At 40.9% G+C, this 17,314-nt stretch overlaps 2 protein-coding genes across 2 annotated transcripts in view; both read right to left on the minus strand.

Annotated features, from left to right (window-relative positions):
• SPATA31H1 (SPATA31 subfamily H member 1) overlaps positions 1-8,283 on the minus strand; it is a gene marked incomplete at both ends in the record, with an annotated part of 41,334 nt that extends 33,051 nt beyond the window's left edge. The window contains one exon of the mRNA XM_082427084.1: positions 8,275-8,283. Coding sequence (XP_082283210.1) covers positions 8,275-8,283 — 9 coding nt within the window. The remainder of the gene's footprint in view (positions 1-8,274) is intronic.
• The window catches only part of GCKR (glucokinase regulator), a 28,031-nt gene continuing 15,994 nt past the window's right edge, over positions 5,278-17,314 (minus strand). The window contains 4 exon segments of the mRNA XM_082427995.1: positions 5,278-10,338; positions 10,341-10,422; positions 11,237-11,362; positions 13,744-13,902. Coding sequence (XP_082284121.1) covers positions 10,253-10,338; positions 10,341-10,422; positions 11,237-11,362; positions 13,744-13,902 — 453 coding nt within the window. The 3' untranslated portion in view covers positions 5,278-10,252.

Here is a 17,314-nt window from a genome sequence, read left to right on the forward strand (position 1 = left end):
CTCTAAAACACAGATCTAAGCACATTTTCCCCTGGCTTTAAAATCTTTGATGCCTTTCAATTGCAGACAGAATAATATTTATACAAAGTATTCAGTCTGGCGTTTGAAGCCCTCTACAATGGGACCCCTAACCACTTTGCGACATTTTCTCTCACTTTACCCCAACCGGTTCCCTACACTTGTACACTGCATTCCTGATAGGTGCCTTCACCTCTCCTTGAACACATCCAGCGCTCTTCTGCTTCCCATGCTTTCCCCCGATCAATTCCTTCTGTCCAGAAAGTCTTCCACTACTCTCCTCCGCCCATCCTATCCAACTTCAAAATCCTACCCTTCCTCTGAAGCACAGCTCAAACCTAAGCTCCCCGCAAAGGCATTTTATAGATCCTAGAATACTCTTTACTTCCCATCTCTTCAGCAATATTTACACCTCTATTAACTCATCCCTTTCTCTTTCCTTGGGATATATATATATATATATACACACACATATATATATATGTCTTGGGTTTTATATATATATGTATGTATGTGTATATATATATATATGTATATATGTCTGACTTTCTCCCCCACTATACCTCGAAAAGGTGGAGGTGGTGTTTTATTCTTCTTCAATGTCTAGTATGCTGCCATATATAATAGGTGCTCAAGGTTTGTTGAAATGTATTGAAGGGAAAAGGACCGAGAGTGACTTGCAGGACGACATCCATAGGCACTACCTCAACTCCCCTCTTCCCACCATCAATTCCTCCCACTGCCCAAGATTAGGAGTTTCTATGTCTCCAGGGACAGGGGCAGGGGCAGGGAGCAGTGAGTTTCAAGAGAGTGTTGCATCACTTACCTCTGAGTACGTCTTGGCTGCCACCTGCTCCCTACTCTGCTTCCCAGAAAACCTCACCCAAAGCCCCCAGACAAGGAAACCAAATAGTAGAAGGCTGACATATGGTGGCAGTGGGATGGTTAGCTTCCAAACCAGAGCCATTATTCAACCCCATGCACCTCTCAGCCATGAGTTTTATCCCTCATGACTCAATATGACATCACAGTGGGCATTCCAAGGGTCCAGCCAATGTGCTTGCTGCTTAAGTCTCTTCTCTGAGCCATATACCTGCTGCCCTTTCCTGCAGCTGCCCTTGTGTCCTGCTCTGACAGCCAATGCTCAAGGAAGCTCCTTTACGATTCTTCTAGGATTGAAGAAGAATCACGTGTTATAAACCAGAGAGTATGGAGGCAAGGTTTCAAAGGAGCAGGCTTTCCAAATGGCCTGTTTTGCCCTATAAGCATCTTCTCTGGAGCCAGTCACTCCCTAGAGGTCCAGGCATGGTGTCATATGTTCCAAATCACACATTAGAATACAGGGTCAAGAACATTTAAGAAAGCTTTAAGTAGGTACTTTAAGTAGGTACTCTCAGAAAATGTATGATATATGGTTTCCTAACTCCAATGCTTGACACATTTCCTAGTTGCTGTTGCATTGAGACAGAGAAGAGATATCACGTAGGGAAATTAAATGACCTTAGAGGATCACACTGCTCCAAGTCTAGAATATTTTCCAAGTGTAGACGATTTATTTTGTCATCACGCCCAGAATTGACTGGATTTTCTAGAGTTAATTCACTGAAAACTAAATTTATAAGGAATTGATTTATGCTGTAACAAAGATAAATAAAACTGGTCAGGCCATTTTTTTCTTATAGGAAAATTAATTCGGAAAATCCATTCAATTAAATAATTACTGAATAGCAGGCACTGTCTTAGAAGAAGGCAGACATGATCTCTCACCTCATAGAATTTTCAGTTTATTTGGGCAGCCAAAGTAATATACTTGAAAAGTCCATCAACAAGGCCCTGGTTAAATAAATATGATATGTCCATATTATAAAATACTCTGCAGTCACTATAAAGATTATAAAGAATGAGGCCTGTCATTCTGAGCACACATTATGTGGCAGGTACTAGTTATATGCCAGCCTGGAGTTCTAAAAAGAAGATTAGGGCTGGAGGTACAGTTTTGGGCTCTTGAAACACGTATGTGCTTCGACAAGAACCTTTTTCTATATGTATATAAAAATGTATTTTTGGGGGGTCTCAAATATTTACTCACCATTTTGTTTGAGAGTCATCATGCTATTTTGTACAGCTGAGATTCATTCACTTTTATTAGTTCATTGCATTATATAACTATTTCATAATAAATTTATCCATTATGATGTTGGACATTTGTCTTGTTTTCATCTCTGGCTATTATCAACAATGCTATTAAAAGCATGTTTGTCCATGTGTCTTGGTGAACATATATTCCTATTTCTCTATGGCAGTGGTTTTCAAGCTTTAACATGTATCAGAATCATCCGGAGGGCTTGTTAAAACACAGATTGCTGGGCACTGATTGCTGATTAAGTTGGACTGGAGGCCAGGAATTTGGCATTTCTAGGGAGTTTCCAGATGATGCTGAGACTGTGGGTCGGGAATCACAATTGGAGAATGTCTGATCGAAGTATCTATCTAAGAGTGGAATTGCTAGGTTGTAGAGTAGGTGTAACTCAAACTTTAGTAGACAGTGCCAAACTGTCTTTCCTAAGTGGTTATGTCAATTAATAGTTCCACCAGTGATGAATAGCAGTTCTTCTTGCTCTTTTTTCATGCCAACATGGTATTGTCAAGCTGTTTAATTTTAGCCAAACTGGTATATGTGGTAATGATATTTCATTGTGGTTTTAACTTAAATTTCTCTGAGAACTAGTAATTACTAACGTGTGAACACATCTTCATAAGTTAATTGGGCATTTTGTCTTTAAATGTATTGCTGCATTCCAGTTGCTAATTTTTTTTAGGATTTTTGTGACCTATTTTTATGGGTGAAGCCAACCTGTAATTTTCCTCTCTTGCTGTCCTTTTCAGGCTTTTGGTATCAAGGTTATACTAGACTTATGAGTTGGGGAATGTTTCCTCTTTTTTTTTTTATGCTCCGAAAGAGTTTATAGAAGATGGAACTCTTTGATCCTTCAGCATTTGGTACAACTCGTCAGCAAAGCCATGCAAGCCTGGAGATTTCTTTGAGTGAAGATTTTTGACTACAGATTGAATTTATTTGAAGGTTATAATACTATTGACAATTTGTTTTTGTTTCAGGTTTTTTTTTTTTTGAGTCAGCTTAGGAGAGCTATATTTTCTAGCAAGTTTTCTATTTAATCTACAGTTTCAAATGTATTGACATAAAGCTATTCAAAGGTAGTACTGTCTCCTTTGTGTTTCTGATATTGGTTATTTGTGCCTTTCCTCCCTCTCTCTCTCTTCCTTTTCCTTTATCTATCTTGCTAGAGATTTATCAATTGTAATTAATCCCTTCAAAGAACGAACTTTTCTGTATATTTGTACTCTATTTCAATAAGTTATGCTTTTGTCTTTATTATTTCCTTACTTCTACTTGCTTCCCCCTCCCCCAGGCTTATTGAGATATAATTGACATATAACTACTTCTACTTTCTTTGGATTTATTGTGCTGGGTTTTTTTTCTAACTTCTTAAGATGAATGCCTTGATCATTCACTTTTAGCCCTTTTCCCCTAATTGTGCATTTGAAGATATAAATTTCCTCCTAATTACTACTTTAGCTTCATTCCACAAGTTATGATATATAGAATGTTTATCATTCTGTTCCAACTATTTTCTAATTTCCATAATGATTTCTTCTTTGATCCATAGATTATTTAGTAGAAATTTAAAAATTTCTAGACATAAGGAGATTTTCTAGTTGTCTACCGAAGTTGCATTGTGGTCAGAATATATACTTTAATTTCAATCCTTTGAAATAGTTTTAAGACTTTATTCGCAGTTTATGGTCAATTTAAAAAATTCTATCTGTGCTTAAAGATAAGACATATGCTGCAAGTGTTAAAAATAGTGTCTCTTCAGAGCTTCCCCTGCTGCCTGTGGCGGGGTGGAAGGTGGTGACGGTAGTCTAAGTCCATTTGGTCAATTCTGCTAATCTTTTTTTTGGTCATGCAGGATCTTAGTTCCCCAGCCAGGGATGGAACCTGTGCCCCATGCAGTGGAAGTGCACAGTCTTAACCACTGGACCGCCAGCAAAGTCCAATTCTGTTAATCTTGATGTTCAAGTCTATATTATTCCTAAGCTTTTGTCTGCTCTTTTCCACCAACTACTAAGACAAGTGTGTAAAATCTCCCACTATGATTGTGCATTTGTTTATTTCTCCTTTGAGTACTGTAGATTTTTGCTATATATATATATATATATATATATATATATATATATATATATATATATATATATATATTTGTGTGTGTGTGTGGCTGTGTTGGGTCTTCGTTGCTGCGTGTGGGCTTTCTCTAGTTGCGGCGAGCGGGAGCTACTCTTCGTTGTGGTTCGTGGGCTTCTCATTGCAGTGGCTTCTCTTGTTGCGGAGCATGGGCTCTAGGCACGTGGGTTTCAGTAGTTGTGGCATGCAGGCTCAGTAGTTGTGGCTCACGGGCTCTAGAGCGCAGGCTCAGTAGTTGTGGCGCACGGGCTTTGTTGCTCCGTGGCATGTGGGATCTTCCCGGACCAGGGCTCGAACCCGTGTCCTCTGCATTGTCAGGCGGATTCTTACCCACTGCGCCACCAGGGAAGCCCCCCTTGCTTTATATATTTTTAATTGTTATTTAAAATCATAATTTATTACTGGTGAATTAAATCTTTTATCACTATGCCGACCCTCTATCTCTAGTAATGTTTTTTGCCTTAACTTATTGTGTCTGATATTAGTATTGCTATAGCAGTTTTCTTTTGGTTGGTATTCGCATGGTATACCTTTTTCCACTCTTTTACTTTCAACCGTTTTATATCCCTTTGTTGTAATATTGGATACAAAATAAACCAAAATCTAAATATATGTTATTTGTTATATCACTTATATGTGGAATCTAAAATATGACACAAATGAAGTAATCTACAAAACAGAAACAGACTCACAGATATAGAGAACAGACTTGTGGTTGCCAAGGGGATGGGGTGTGGGAGGGATGGATTGGGAGTTTGGGAATAGCAGATACAAACTCTTACATATAGAAGGGATAAATAGCAAAATCCTACTGTATAGCACAGGGAACTATATTTAATATCCTATAATAAACCATAATGGAAAGGAATATGAAAAAGAATATTTATATAACTGAATCACTTTGCTGTACGGCAGAAATTAACACAACATTGTAAAACAACTATACTTCAATAAAATAAATATATGTTATTTGTAAGTGACACATCCAAAATAAATAGATTTTAACTGAAGCATGTATTCCACTTACATTTAATGTAATTGCTAAAATAATTAGACCAAAATCTACCCTTTTACTTTGTACTTTCTATTTTTTCCTGTTTTATATTTTTCTCTTTTTTCTTGTCTTTATTTAGACAACTAAGTATTTTAAATTAATCTCTCTATCTTCCCCTTTACTAACTGGAAGTTATACTCTCTGTTTCTGTTCTTTTAGTGCCAGGGTTGGCAAATGGTGGCAGGTGGGTCAAATCTAGCTTGCTGCTTATTTTTGTAAATGAAGATTTTTTGGAACACGGCCACACCCATTTTATACATAGTCTGTCTGCTTTCATGCTACCACAGTAGAGTTGAGTAGTTACAACAAAGACTACAGGGGGCCTGCAAAGACGAAAATATTTCCTGTCCATCCCTTTATAGAAAGAGTTCGCCAACCCCATTTTTAGTGGATTCTTTTTAAAATGCAATATGCACATTTAACCTATCAAATTCTTTAATTAATCAAAACCTTTATCTTTTTTATGGATAAATCAAGGGCCTCAGGATATTATAACTCTACTTACCTCTTCCCATATACTTGTTACTGTAGTAATTTTAATTTTATTTTTTTTAAAACTTTATTTGAAAGCTACCATATGATCCAGCAATCCCACTCCCAGGCATATATCCAGAGAAAAACATGGTTTGAAAGGACACATGCACCCCAATGTTCATTGCAGCACTGTTTACAATAGCCAAGACATGGAAGCAACCTAAATGTCCATCAACAAAGGAATGGATAAAGAAGTGGGGTACATATATACAATGGAATATTACTCAACCATTAAAAAGAATGAAATAATGCCATTTGCAGCAACATGGATGGACCTGGAGACTATCATACTAAGTGAAGTAAGTCAGACAGAGAAAGAAAAATGTCATATGATATTACTTATATGTGGAATCTTTAAAAAATGGTTACAAATGTACTTATTTACAAAACAGAAACAGACTCACAGACTTAGAGAATAAACTTATGGTTACCAAGGGGGAAGGGTTGGGGGGAGGGATAGACTGGGAGTTTGGGATTGAAATGTACACACTGCTATATTTAAAATAGATAACCAACAAGGAAAAAAATAATAATGTATTATGAATAACTTTATGACAATAAATTTGACCTTAAAAGAAAAGAACACTTTATCTTGGAAAGTTTTGATTTACAGAAAAGTTGCAAAGATAGCACAGTGAGTGACTGTATGTCCTTCACCCAGTTTCACCTAATGTTTTAACTTTGTTATACTTGAAAAATCTATGTGAACAACATTGGTACATTCACTATTAACTAAACTCCATACTTCATTCGAATTTCACCAGTTTTTCCACTAACGTCCTTTTTTTGTCCAGGACCTGTATTTAGTTGTCATGCCTCCTTCATCTCCTCTGGTCTTGTGATGGTTTCTCAGTCTTTCTTTTTTTTTTTTTTTTTCCTGATAGTTTTCTTTCTTGTCTCTTTTTTTAAAAAATTTATTTTATTGAAGTATAGTTGATTTACAATGTTGTATTAATTTCTGCTGTATTGCAAAGTGATTCAATTATACATATATATTCTTTACATATTCTTTTCCATTATGGTTTATTACAGGATACTGAATATAGTTCCACCAATTACTAAGACAAGTGTATAAAATTTTCACTGTGATTGTGGATTTGTTTATTTCTCCTTTGAGTACTGTAGGTCCTATACAGTAACAACTGTTGCTTGGTTTCTCAATCTTTGTTTTCTATGACCTTTATTGTTTTGAGGAGCACTAGGCAGTTCTTTCGTAAAATGTTCTTAAATTTGGGTTTCTCTAATGTTTTCCTTATGCTTAGACTGAGGTTTGGGGAAGAATACTGAGGTGACGTGCCCTTCTCGTTACATCATATCAGGTGGTACATGATATCAATTGGTGACGCTAATTTCCAGTACTTGGTTAAGGTACTGCTTGCCAGACTTTTCCAATGTGAAGCCTCTATTTTTCTCTTTCAATACTCTGTTCTTTGGAAACAAGCCTCTTACTTTTGCCCATACAGGGGTTGTAGAGAGTGAGGGGTTATTAAGCTCCATTTCCTGGAGTGGGGTATATCTACATGTATTATTTGGAATTCTTGTGTTAGGGAGATTTTGCTCCTCATTTATTTATTCAATTATTTTATTATATCAGTAGGAACTCATGTACACCTGATTTCTACTTTGTGTTATAGTCCAATACGACATTATTTATATTGTTGCTCAAATTGTTCCGGCTTTGGCCACTGGGAGCTCTTTCAGGTGGGCTCCTGGGTCCCTTTGACATGACCCCATCCTTTTGTTTTTATGAGGACTTCGTTACTTTCTGGCACTACAAGGTGCTCCAGGCTCTTCTTCCTATCTCTCTCATACCACAGCACCCCAGCCACTAGTTTACAGTTAAGCCCAATTCTTCTCTTTTCCAGGATGAAAGCATTTTGCGACCTAGATGCAGTGCCTGTCCCGTCAGCCCTAGGATTTAACCCACCTCTCTAAACCATACCTGAGTTTAGATTGGATCTTAGACATTTTGCTGTGCTTGTAGGGCCCATCCGTAGAGCCATGTTGGGGCCCCTCTACCTCTTACCTGGTCCCCAAATCCTCCTTCAACCTTACTGTCCCATGGGAACTTGCTCCACCCTAATATTCCAGACCACCTGAGTTATAAAAAGAATAGCTGACTTGGGGGAGACCTCATGAGTTCCATCTTTAAATACATTAAATATGAAGTATATGTAATATCCAAATATCTTCTGCCTCTGCACCTCTTACTTTAGATCTAGTAAATAGATATAGCAGGAAATTGTTTCCTTCATCCTCCACAATCCAACCCAGTCTTTTGGGTTAGACCCTTTTAGTCATTTCAGGAGAAATTACTGTCTTGTGTTGATACAGATTACCCTCTAGCTGTTCTTGCCCTCAGATATTTGCTTTCTCTAAATAGTGGTAAAAGTTGTCACCCTACCTTTTGCATCTGGATAGGTCTTTAAAAATCTTTGAATCTCTTTAGCTCTTCCTAGAGCTCAGGTTCCACTGACAATGACCTGACTGTCTGATATTGGATCCACACACCCATGCAAGCCTCCAAACATTCCCAGGTTTTCTTTGAATGTTCCCTCACTTCACCCCAACCTCCTTCTTCCAAAGCTGTCCTTGATTCTTGGCCTACCCTGTAATATCCTCAGAACAATTCTGGCAGTTCTCTGTACCTAGCTTGCTGTTGGAATCCACTTCAATGATCTCTGTCCTGTATTGCAATTGCTCATATCTGCTTGTGAGTTCCCAGGGGGTGGGGATCAGATCTTAGTCATCTTTTTCTCCTCTACAATGCCAGAGTGTAGCCCAGCCTCTAAAGTTTCCCAAGGTGAGCAGTATACCACCTTGTTTATAACACCTGAGTATCACATGCAACTGTATACGAATTGAATTCACTTGATATCTTTGCACCATCCAAGTACTTGGCGAGTAAAAAAAAAAAAAGAAAGAACCTCTGGACTTCTAGTGTCCTTCTGCATCCAGCCTTGGGGAAATCTGACCCTGCAACCTATCCATTCCACATGTAGGAGTAGGGCTACTGCACATGTTGGCTCTGCCTCCTCCAGCCCTGGAAAGCTGGGTATCTTCTCTGACTTGACCCTGCTCATGATGCCAGGATGAGAGACGAATTAATTTACTTAATGGAAGTGCACGGGGGAGAGTTGTGGGTAAAGAGAAGCTGAGAGCCTTTGCAGGATCTTTTCCTAACTTTACCCCTCTTGAGTTGTAGAGTTAGGAAGAGGTGTCTGTGGAGGATAAAAACCAAATCGATGGCAGTCAGAAGGCACTATGGGAATGGTGTTGAGGAAAGGGGCATTGGTTAAAGACCTAAGGTAGCAAAGTAAACGTAGATATATCAATAGAACAGAAAAAGAGAGTTCAGACGGAGGCTGGAGGCCCACAGATATAGAGAGGTAACTTGTGGCTGTCTTTAAAAGATTGAATACTCTATCTTCATAAAACTGAAATCTATTTGGCTCCTTAGCAGTCACCCTCCTGCAGAAAGGTTCAAGTGAGCTTCAGGGAGGTTTTGTCCCCAGAGAGTTCCTGAATGTCTATTACCTAGGTACTTCTTGACCACAAGGGGGAGCCAGCTCTCTACCACCATGGTCACAGTCATAGGCACTGAAGAGCTGGCATGGGTCTGGGATGAGCGAGGGTGCCTTTGATTTGTCAAAACAGGTGACAGCTGAGGTCTAAAATGTTCAGAGTGGGGTCTCTAGTGTGTGTTGGGTCCCACTCTGGCACCCTCATAGTTCCTTATGTTCCCTTTACAAACACTGGGTAGGGATGCAACACTCACTTTATGGTCCAGTGTGTGGATGTAGCATTCATTCTAGTGATGAGGATCCTGTCATGCCTAATTGGGATTGTTATTTTCTGGGTGTCCTATGTTGGGGACACAACTTCTTCCCTCTTTCCTTGGAATTATCTAAGTTCCCACCTCTCCTTGCTTGTGTGATTCTTTGTAGGAGTGAAGTATGTGTGTGTGCGTGCACGTGTGCACCTACGTGGTGGAGATGGGGGGATATAAAGAAGCTGGAATAAGGTTTGGGTCAGTGACCACTGAAATGGAGTTGGGAAGCAGGTGGAGACATAAAGAAACAAAACTGCTGTTGGGACCGACCCATGCCACTCATCTTGTTCCACCTCTGATCTATTGACTCTGATCTCAGTAGATTTCGAAACAAGACATTCAGTTTTATTTCTGAAATCAGAATATGCCAGGGAAAGTGGATACCACTGGGCGAACAGCAAGATCTCCCCAGAGGAGAGAGCCGCTGTCTCCCCAGCCTGGGCGGCTGGTGCTCCTGGAGACGGGGCCTCTCCTCCCACCTCACGTGCTGCTGACCCAACAAGTCCCCGTGGGGTGGGCTGGCCCCCTCCACGCGCCCAGAAACACCAGTTCACGGCACAGCCCGATCTAGGGTCTCCAAGAGGTCCGCGTTGCGCTTCCGACCTGGCCGGGTGAGGGCGCTCCTGACAGCCTCACGGACGAGGGAGCTGCAGCCAGGTATGCCTGGGCCTCAGGGATGGAGCACCGGAATAGGAGGCTCAGCAAGGCTATGGGGATCACCTGTGGGGAAGAGGCAGTGAGAACTGAAGCCTGAGAAAGTGAGGCCGTCTGAGGAAGAACCCTGGAGGAGCTAGAGCATTCAGTGTGGGAGTCAGAAGATACCAGGTTGGATGCAAGAATAGAAGGGAGGGGCTTCCCTGGTGGGGCTAGTGGTTAAGAATCTGCCTGCCAATGCAGGGGACACCGGTTCAAGCCCTGGTCCCGGAAGCCCACATACCGCGGAGCAACTAAGCCCGTGCGCCACAACTACCGAGCCTGCGCTCTGGAGCCCGTGAGCCACAACTACTGAAGCCCGCGCGCCTAGAGCCCGTGCTCCACAACAGGAGAAGCGACCACGATGAGAAGCTCGCGCACCGCAACGAAGAGTAGCCCCCGCTCGCCGCAACTAGAGAAAACCTGCGTTCAGCAACGAAGACCCAATGCAGCCAAAGATAAATAAATAAAATTAAAAAAAAAAAAAAGAACAGAAGAGAGTTTTCAAAGACCAGAAATTGGAATGAGGTGAGTCAAGAGCAGAGAGAAGCCTTCATCCTGACCCAGAAAACTCCTATTCATCAAGACTGGTTCGTGACCCAGGTCTCCCACTCTTTCCTGACTCCCCTCCTAGGTAAAACTGAAGACTCCTTTTCGACACCCCTGTAGTACCTTTTTCACACTTCTCTGACTACTTGTCACAATCATGTCTCCTCCATGAACAGGGGGAGCTCCTTGCAGAGTGTCACTGAGCTTTGTAAACTCAGTGCTGAGACAAGTTCCTGACACATCGTAAGTACTCAGTCAGTGTTTGCTAGATGACTAGCAGCTCACGAGTTACCTGTTCCTTCTCATGTGCAGCCTGGACGTGGAAGGAGATGGGAGCTGCTCGAATATCATCCAACAGTGGCTGAGGGAAGTGGATCACCTGGAGGAGGCTCTCGATGCATCGAGCCTTGGGCTGTCCCTATAACCGCTGTGGAAGAAATGGTAATGTCCATGCTGGGCTAGAAAGCCATGGGAGCTGAGAATGGGGTCAAGAGAGAGTGGGAGTATGGGATCTCGAAGACCAGCTGTAGAGAATTCGTCCCTGTAGGCAATCCCAAACTCACAATCCCCAGCTGTAAAGGAAAACTGGGGTAAAAGGATTGGTGTTGGGCCTTGATTGGCTGGGTTACACTGGAGAATTAATGGCAAATTGGTCGTATTTTTGGCCATGTCTCTGCAATCCCAAAGGTTAGTCATCTTAAACTGAACTCATTCCCTCTGGTTTCCTCCCTAACCACATCCATCCTTTATACTGCTGTAAGACAGTTCATCTGCAAACACTGCTTCTATTTTTTTCACCACCCTTTTCCTCTCTATCTAGCTCAGCACTGTCCAATAGAAATATAATGAGTCACATATGTAATTTAAAATTTTCTAGCACAGCATTAAAAAAGAAACAGGTGAAATAAATTTTGGTCATGTTTTATTTCATCCAATATATCCAAAATATCATTTCAACATGTCAACAGTATTAAAAATTTGTATTAAAAATACAGTATTAAAAATTATTAGTGACATATTTTACAATATTTTTGTACCATGTCTTTGAAATCCAGATTGTATTTTACAATTACAGCACATTTCAATTCAAGTGCTGAATTTCAATGCAAAATTGAAATGTAGTCCTACCAAAAGAATAAAGTTGCATTTAATGAAAATTTACATGCTTCACTTTTTAAATAAAATTTGGAGCTCAGTTCAGTTCAAGTGCTCAATAGCCACATGTGACTGGTGGCTACCATCTTGGACAGCACAGATCTAGCTATGTTTGACAAGTCCAAATTCCTGTCTGCCTTTTATTCTTCCACAGTTTCTCCCCTTCCTGCTCCCTCACCACTCTGTAAAATGACTCCAGACCTGTGTCCCTCACATATCATGCCTAGCCCCCCTCTGGGCCTTGGCTAATATTCCTTCTAACAAAAGTGCCTTTCTGTCCTTCACCTCTCCAAGCCATAACCAGTAGGCCTAGCTCAAACATCACCTCTTCCATGAAGTCTTCTGCTTTGCTATAGTGCATAGATCCTACCTTCTTTCATGTTCTATTGGACTTCAGTAAGGATCATGCAATTTGACACTTAATTGTTCTCTGTTTCAAGTGTTGGCTTTGTCTCTCCTCCATTAGATGGGCCACTCTGGGATGGCAAGGACTGGATCATAGGTAGCTCTGGCTTCCCCTACCTGCCCGAACTCCAGGAACTAGAAAAGCATAAAGGATTTTTTTTCCCAGTTGGTTGGTTGTTTTTACTCATTCGAGAAGGTTGTTTTTGGGCCCTGGTGGCTGCTCACTAAATGCCCATTCATTGGCTCCTTTCACGTAGAGTTGCCAGATTTAGCAAATAAAAATATTGGATACCCAGTTAAATGGAATTTCAGATGGATAATTTTTAAAAATTAGTATAAGTATGTCTCAAATATTGCATGGGATATACTTATACTAAAAAATTATTCTTTATTTCTCTGAAATTCAAATTTAACCAGTGTCCTATATTTTTCTTTGCTACATCTATAGCAACCCTACTTTCAGGACCATCTGTTGTGCTATGTGCTCAGCATCCATGCCTCCCCCTCCTGGTATCAGCACCTTGATTTTCCTCTGGGGAATTATTGCTTCCCCATTCTCAGGCCACACTGTTTGATTGAGGCTCACGTCATGCCCCTTCCTCCATTGCCATCTTAAAGGGAGAGCATGGGTGACCCAGGCCTGGGCAGAGGGCTGCTTTCCCCTGGAGAACAGTGATTGGCTCAGGGATGGGCATGTGACCCAAGACAAACCAATGAGGACCCTCCCCCAGGTATTTGCAGGAATCGCAGGGACAGATAAACTCTCCTTCCGCCAGAGTTGCTAAATTGGTAGGATGTTAGGCTGCCACTGCTGGTGGCCAGTTTGCCACCTAGTGGAGAAAATCTTCCTGAGAATGAGAGCAACACAGAGGAAAGCAGAGCTAAGGGCTGAAAGTTCTGGAGCATGTCATTTTGCGTTTCTGGATCTAGCTACCCTGGGACTGTTCAGTTACATGAACCAATCATTTGCCTTGCTTAGTTAAACCAGTACAAATTGGACTTCTGTCACACATATGTGTAACTGAAAGAATCTTGCCTAATAGTTATAATTGCACAAACACGCACCCACATGTGCACATATACTTCTTAGAGGAGAGGCTGGGCCTGACAGAAGGAGGAGGAGAGGCACAAGAGAAAAGTCAGCCCTTACCCCTACACATCTACATACCTCTGAAATACGCCCTCCTATGGCAGCCTAGGCATTGAAGCCAGGCCCCACCCACCCAGCCCCATCCCGTCATGTCCTAGGTGCAGAGTGGCCAGAGCCCGCCAGAAGAGCTTGGAGTTGCAAATGTGGAGGTCCAACATGTGGTTTTGGAGGATCTTCCCAAGAAGCATATGGGCCCCTGTACTCACTGTATTCAGCACCCACTTGGTGCTTAGCTCATGTTGGAACTTCTAAATAGGGCAGACACATGGGGATATTGAAAATTAGGGGACATTAGAGCAGCAGGGTGAACAGGGCCTTATTATCTGACAGGAATCCAGGGATCAAAAAATGCAGACATAAGGACTTCCCCGGCAGTCCAGTGGTTAAGGGTGCATGCTTCCAATGGAGGGGGCATGGGTCTGAGCCCACATGCTGCTCAGCATGGCCCCCCCAAAAAAAAAGTAGACATAATTTGCTCCATCAGCCAGGGCCATTCCAGGCAAACCTGGCAGCTTCACATATTTGTGGGTTTTTCTTTCTTTCTTTCTTTTCTTTTCTTTTCTTTTCTTTTCTTTTCTTTTTTTTTTTTTTTTTCGGTCGTTCTGCACAGCTTGCAGGATCTTAGTTCCCCAACCAAGGATTGAACCCGGGCTGAGTCCTAACCACTGGACCACCAGGGAATTCCCCACATATTTGTGTTTTTGACCCTTGGTAGACAGATATCTTCCCTGAGTCCTTCCACAGTAGGATTTTGCTCTTTTTTTTTTTTTTTTTTTTAAGATTTTTTTGATGTGGACCATTTTTAAATTTATTTATGGCTGTGTTGGGTCTTCATTTCTGTGTGAGGGCTTTCTCTAGTTGCGGCAAGCGGGGGCCACTCTTCATCGCGGTGCGCGGGCCTCTCACTATCGCGGCCTCCCTTGTTGCGGAGCACAGGCTCCAGAAGCGCAGGCTCAGTAATTGTGGCTCACGGGCCCAGTTGCTCTGCGGCATGTGGGATCTTCCCAGACCAGGGCTCGAACCCGTGTGCCCTGCATTGGCAGGCAGATTCTCAACCACTGCGCCACCAGGGAAGCCCAGGATTTTGCTCTTACCAGCACTTTCCTCTTGTTACTCAGGTACCAGACAGGGGAGAAGTGGAAATCCTGGGATTCATTCCACTAAACTAAAGACTCCTTGAGAGCAGAGATGGTGTCTTATTTTGCTCCAGAGCCCCAGTCTTTTTGATAATGGCTGACACATGATTACTGACCAATACATGTTTGTTGAAAAATTAATTCAATTTAATCCTTATAACAACCCTATGAAATAGGTTTTTTCTATCCCTGTTTCTACGTATGTGGAAACTAGAGGTCAGAAGTAAACTTGATAGTGAGACGTAGAATCAGGACCTAAATCCAGGTCTCCTGATTTAGTGATGAGGGCATTTCCTACTTTGCCACGATCATTTCCTGGATGAATGAGATAATGGATGTGAAAGCACCATGAAAACTGAAATGTTGTACAAACACGTGGTACTCTGGGAATAACTACCACCTGTTCTTGACCCTCATATCTTGCACTTATAATATCTATTACCAAACTTTGAGGGCAACAGGAGTCCAGTAAAGGAATTGAGGGGGTTAAGTATTTGGTCCTAGCCAGGCTGAGGAAACAGGCTACTACTTCTGCCTCCTTATTCTGCAACTCTATAAATAGCTGGTCACACAAACCCCTAGCAGGGTGTATACTGAAAATACTTAACAAGTGATCGACAAAGACACTGAGTATAAGAAGAGAAATCTGACCGATCAGAATGAGGCTGGCCAGTATGCAGTACTGATGCTATAGGCTGCATGTCAGACTGCCCTGTGGGGGAGAGATCAATCAAATCTGGGTTATATCATTAACCATTTATATCACCAACCATTTATACCGTTAACTACCACTAACAAAAAAATAATTTTTACGTAATTTGAAGCTAGACACGTTCATTTTAAAGTTCATGTGGAAAAAGGGCAGCAATTCTATAGAAGAGTGTTGAAGGGAGGACTAACTCTATCGGACATTAAATTTACCGTAAAGCATCTATAATTAAACAGTATGGTACCAGCACATCAATAGACAGAAAGAAAGTCCAGAAATAAACCAGTACACGTGGGAACTGAGTATCTGATACAGGTAGCATCTCAAATCACTCAGGAAAAGATGAACTTTAAATATATATATTGGGATAATTGGATAGTCATTTAGAAAAATATAAAATTGGGTCCATACCTCACCCTATACACAAGAATAAACTCTTAATGATAGTTTGGAATTAACATTTACACATTACTATATATAAAATAAACAACAGGGACCTACTGTATAGCACAGGGAACTATATTCAATATCTTATAATAACCTATAGTGGAAAAGAATCTGAAAAGGAATATATATATATATAACTTAATCACTTTGCTGTACACCTGAAACTAACAGAACATTGTAAATTAACTATTTCAATTTAAAAAATGGTTTAAAAAAAAAGAGAGCAAGAGAAAGACCACTTTCACTAGAAGAAAACATGTACTAAAAGAAAACACAGATGGAGTTCCTTTACAATCTGGGGGTGGGTGTGGCATGAGGGGAGCTTTCTGTCCATCAAGATCCAAATTCAATTAAAGATTGATAAGTTCTACCCCAGAAAAATTAAAGCAAAGACTTTAGCATGGTTAAAACCCAAAGAAAATGTAATATATAGTTGACCCTTGAACAACACGGGTTTGAACTACAAGGGTCCACTTATATGCAGATTTTTTTCAATAGGAAATAGTACAGTACTACAATGATCCTATCCCAGGAATGTGGATAGGGAGGAACCACGGATACAGAGGGTCAACCATAAGTTACACCATTTTCCACTGTGCAGAGGATCAGTGCCCCTAACCCCCCACCTTGTTCAATTGTCAACTGTATAGCAGAAATAAAGGACTAATTTATAAAGAACTCAAAATCAAGGGATCATCAAGACCACAATACCATTAGAAAATGAGTATATTTCATGTATTTACATGAACACACAGTTCAAATGCCCTACGTAAGAGACTGCCCGAATAACCCTCGCAAATGTGTGAGCACACGCGAATGTGGAAAATAATGAGGAAGAGTTCTATAGGCCTGCGCTCTAGAGCCCGCGAGCCGCAACTACTGAAGCCTGCGCGCCTAGAGCCCGTGCTCCGCAACAAGAGAAGCCACCGCAATGAGAAGCCTGTGCACCGCAACGGAGAGTAGCCTCCGCTCTCCGCAACTAGAGAAAGCCTGCGCACAGCAACGAAGACCCAACGCAGTGAAAAATAAACTAATTAATTAATTAATTTTTAAGAAAAGAAAGAAATGCAAAGCATACACGCACACGCACACTTTTTTTGTAAAAAGAAACACAGGAGATAAGTCAGTCAGTAATGAAATTGGTTTCTTGCAGGGATGAGTGGGAATGGGGTGGAAGGGACAGAGAAGGAAATGGGACATCTTTTTATACAGTTCTGACTTTTAAATCATGTTATGTTTTACATATTCAAAAGATAAAATTAGACCAAAAACTGAAAAAACTCTAAAATTGAAAACAAATAAAAATAAATGAACCTAACTGTATATCGCATTAATAACATAACCACAGAGAGAAAGAAAAAATTTAAT

This window comes from Balaenoptera physalus, assembly GCF_965194825.1.
Source record: "Balaenoptera physalus genome assembly, chromosome: 15".
In the NCBI taxonomy this organism is placed as follows: Eukaryota; Metazoa; Chordata; class Mammalia; order Artiodactyla; family Balaenopteridae; genus Balaenoptera; species Balaenoptera physalus.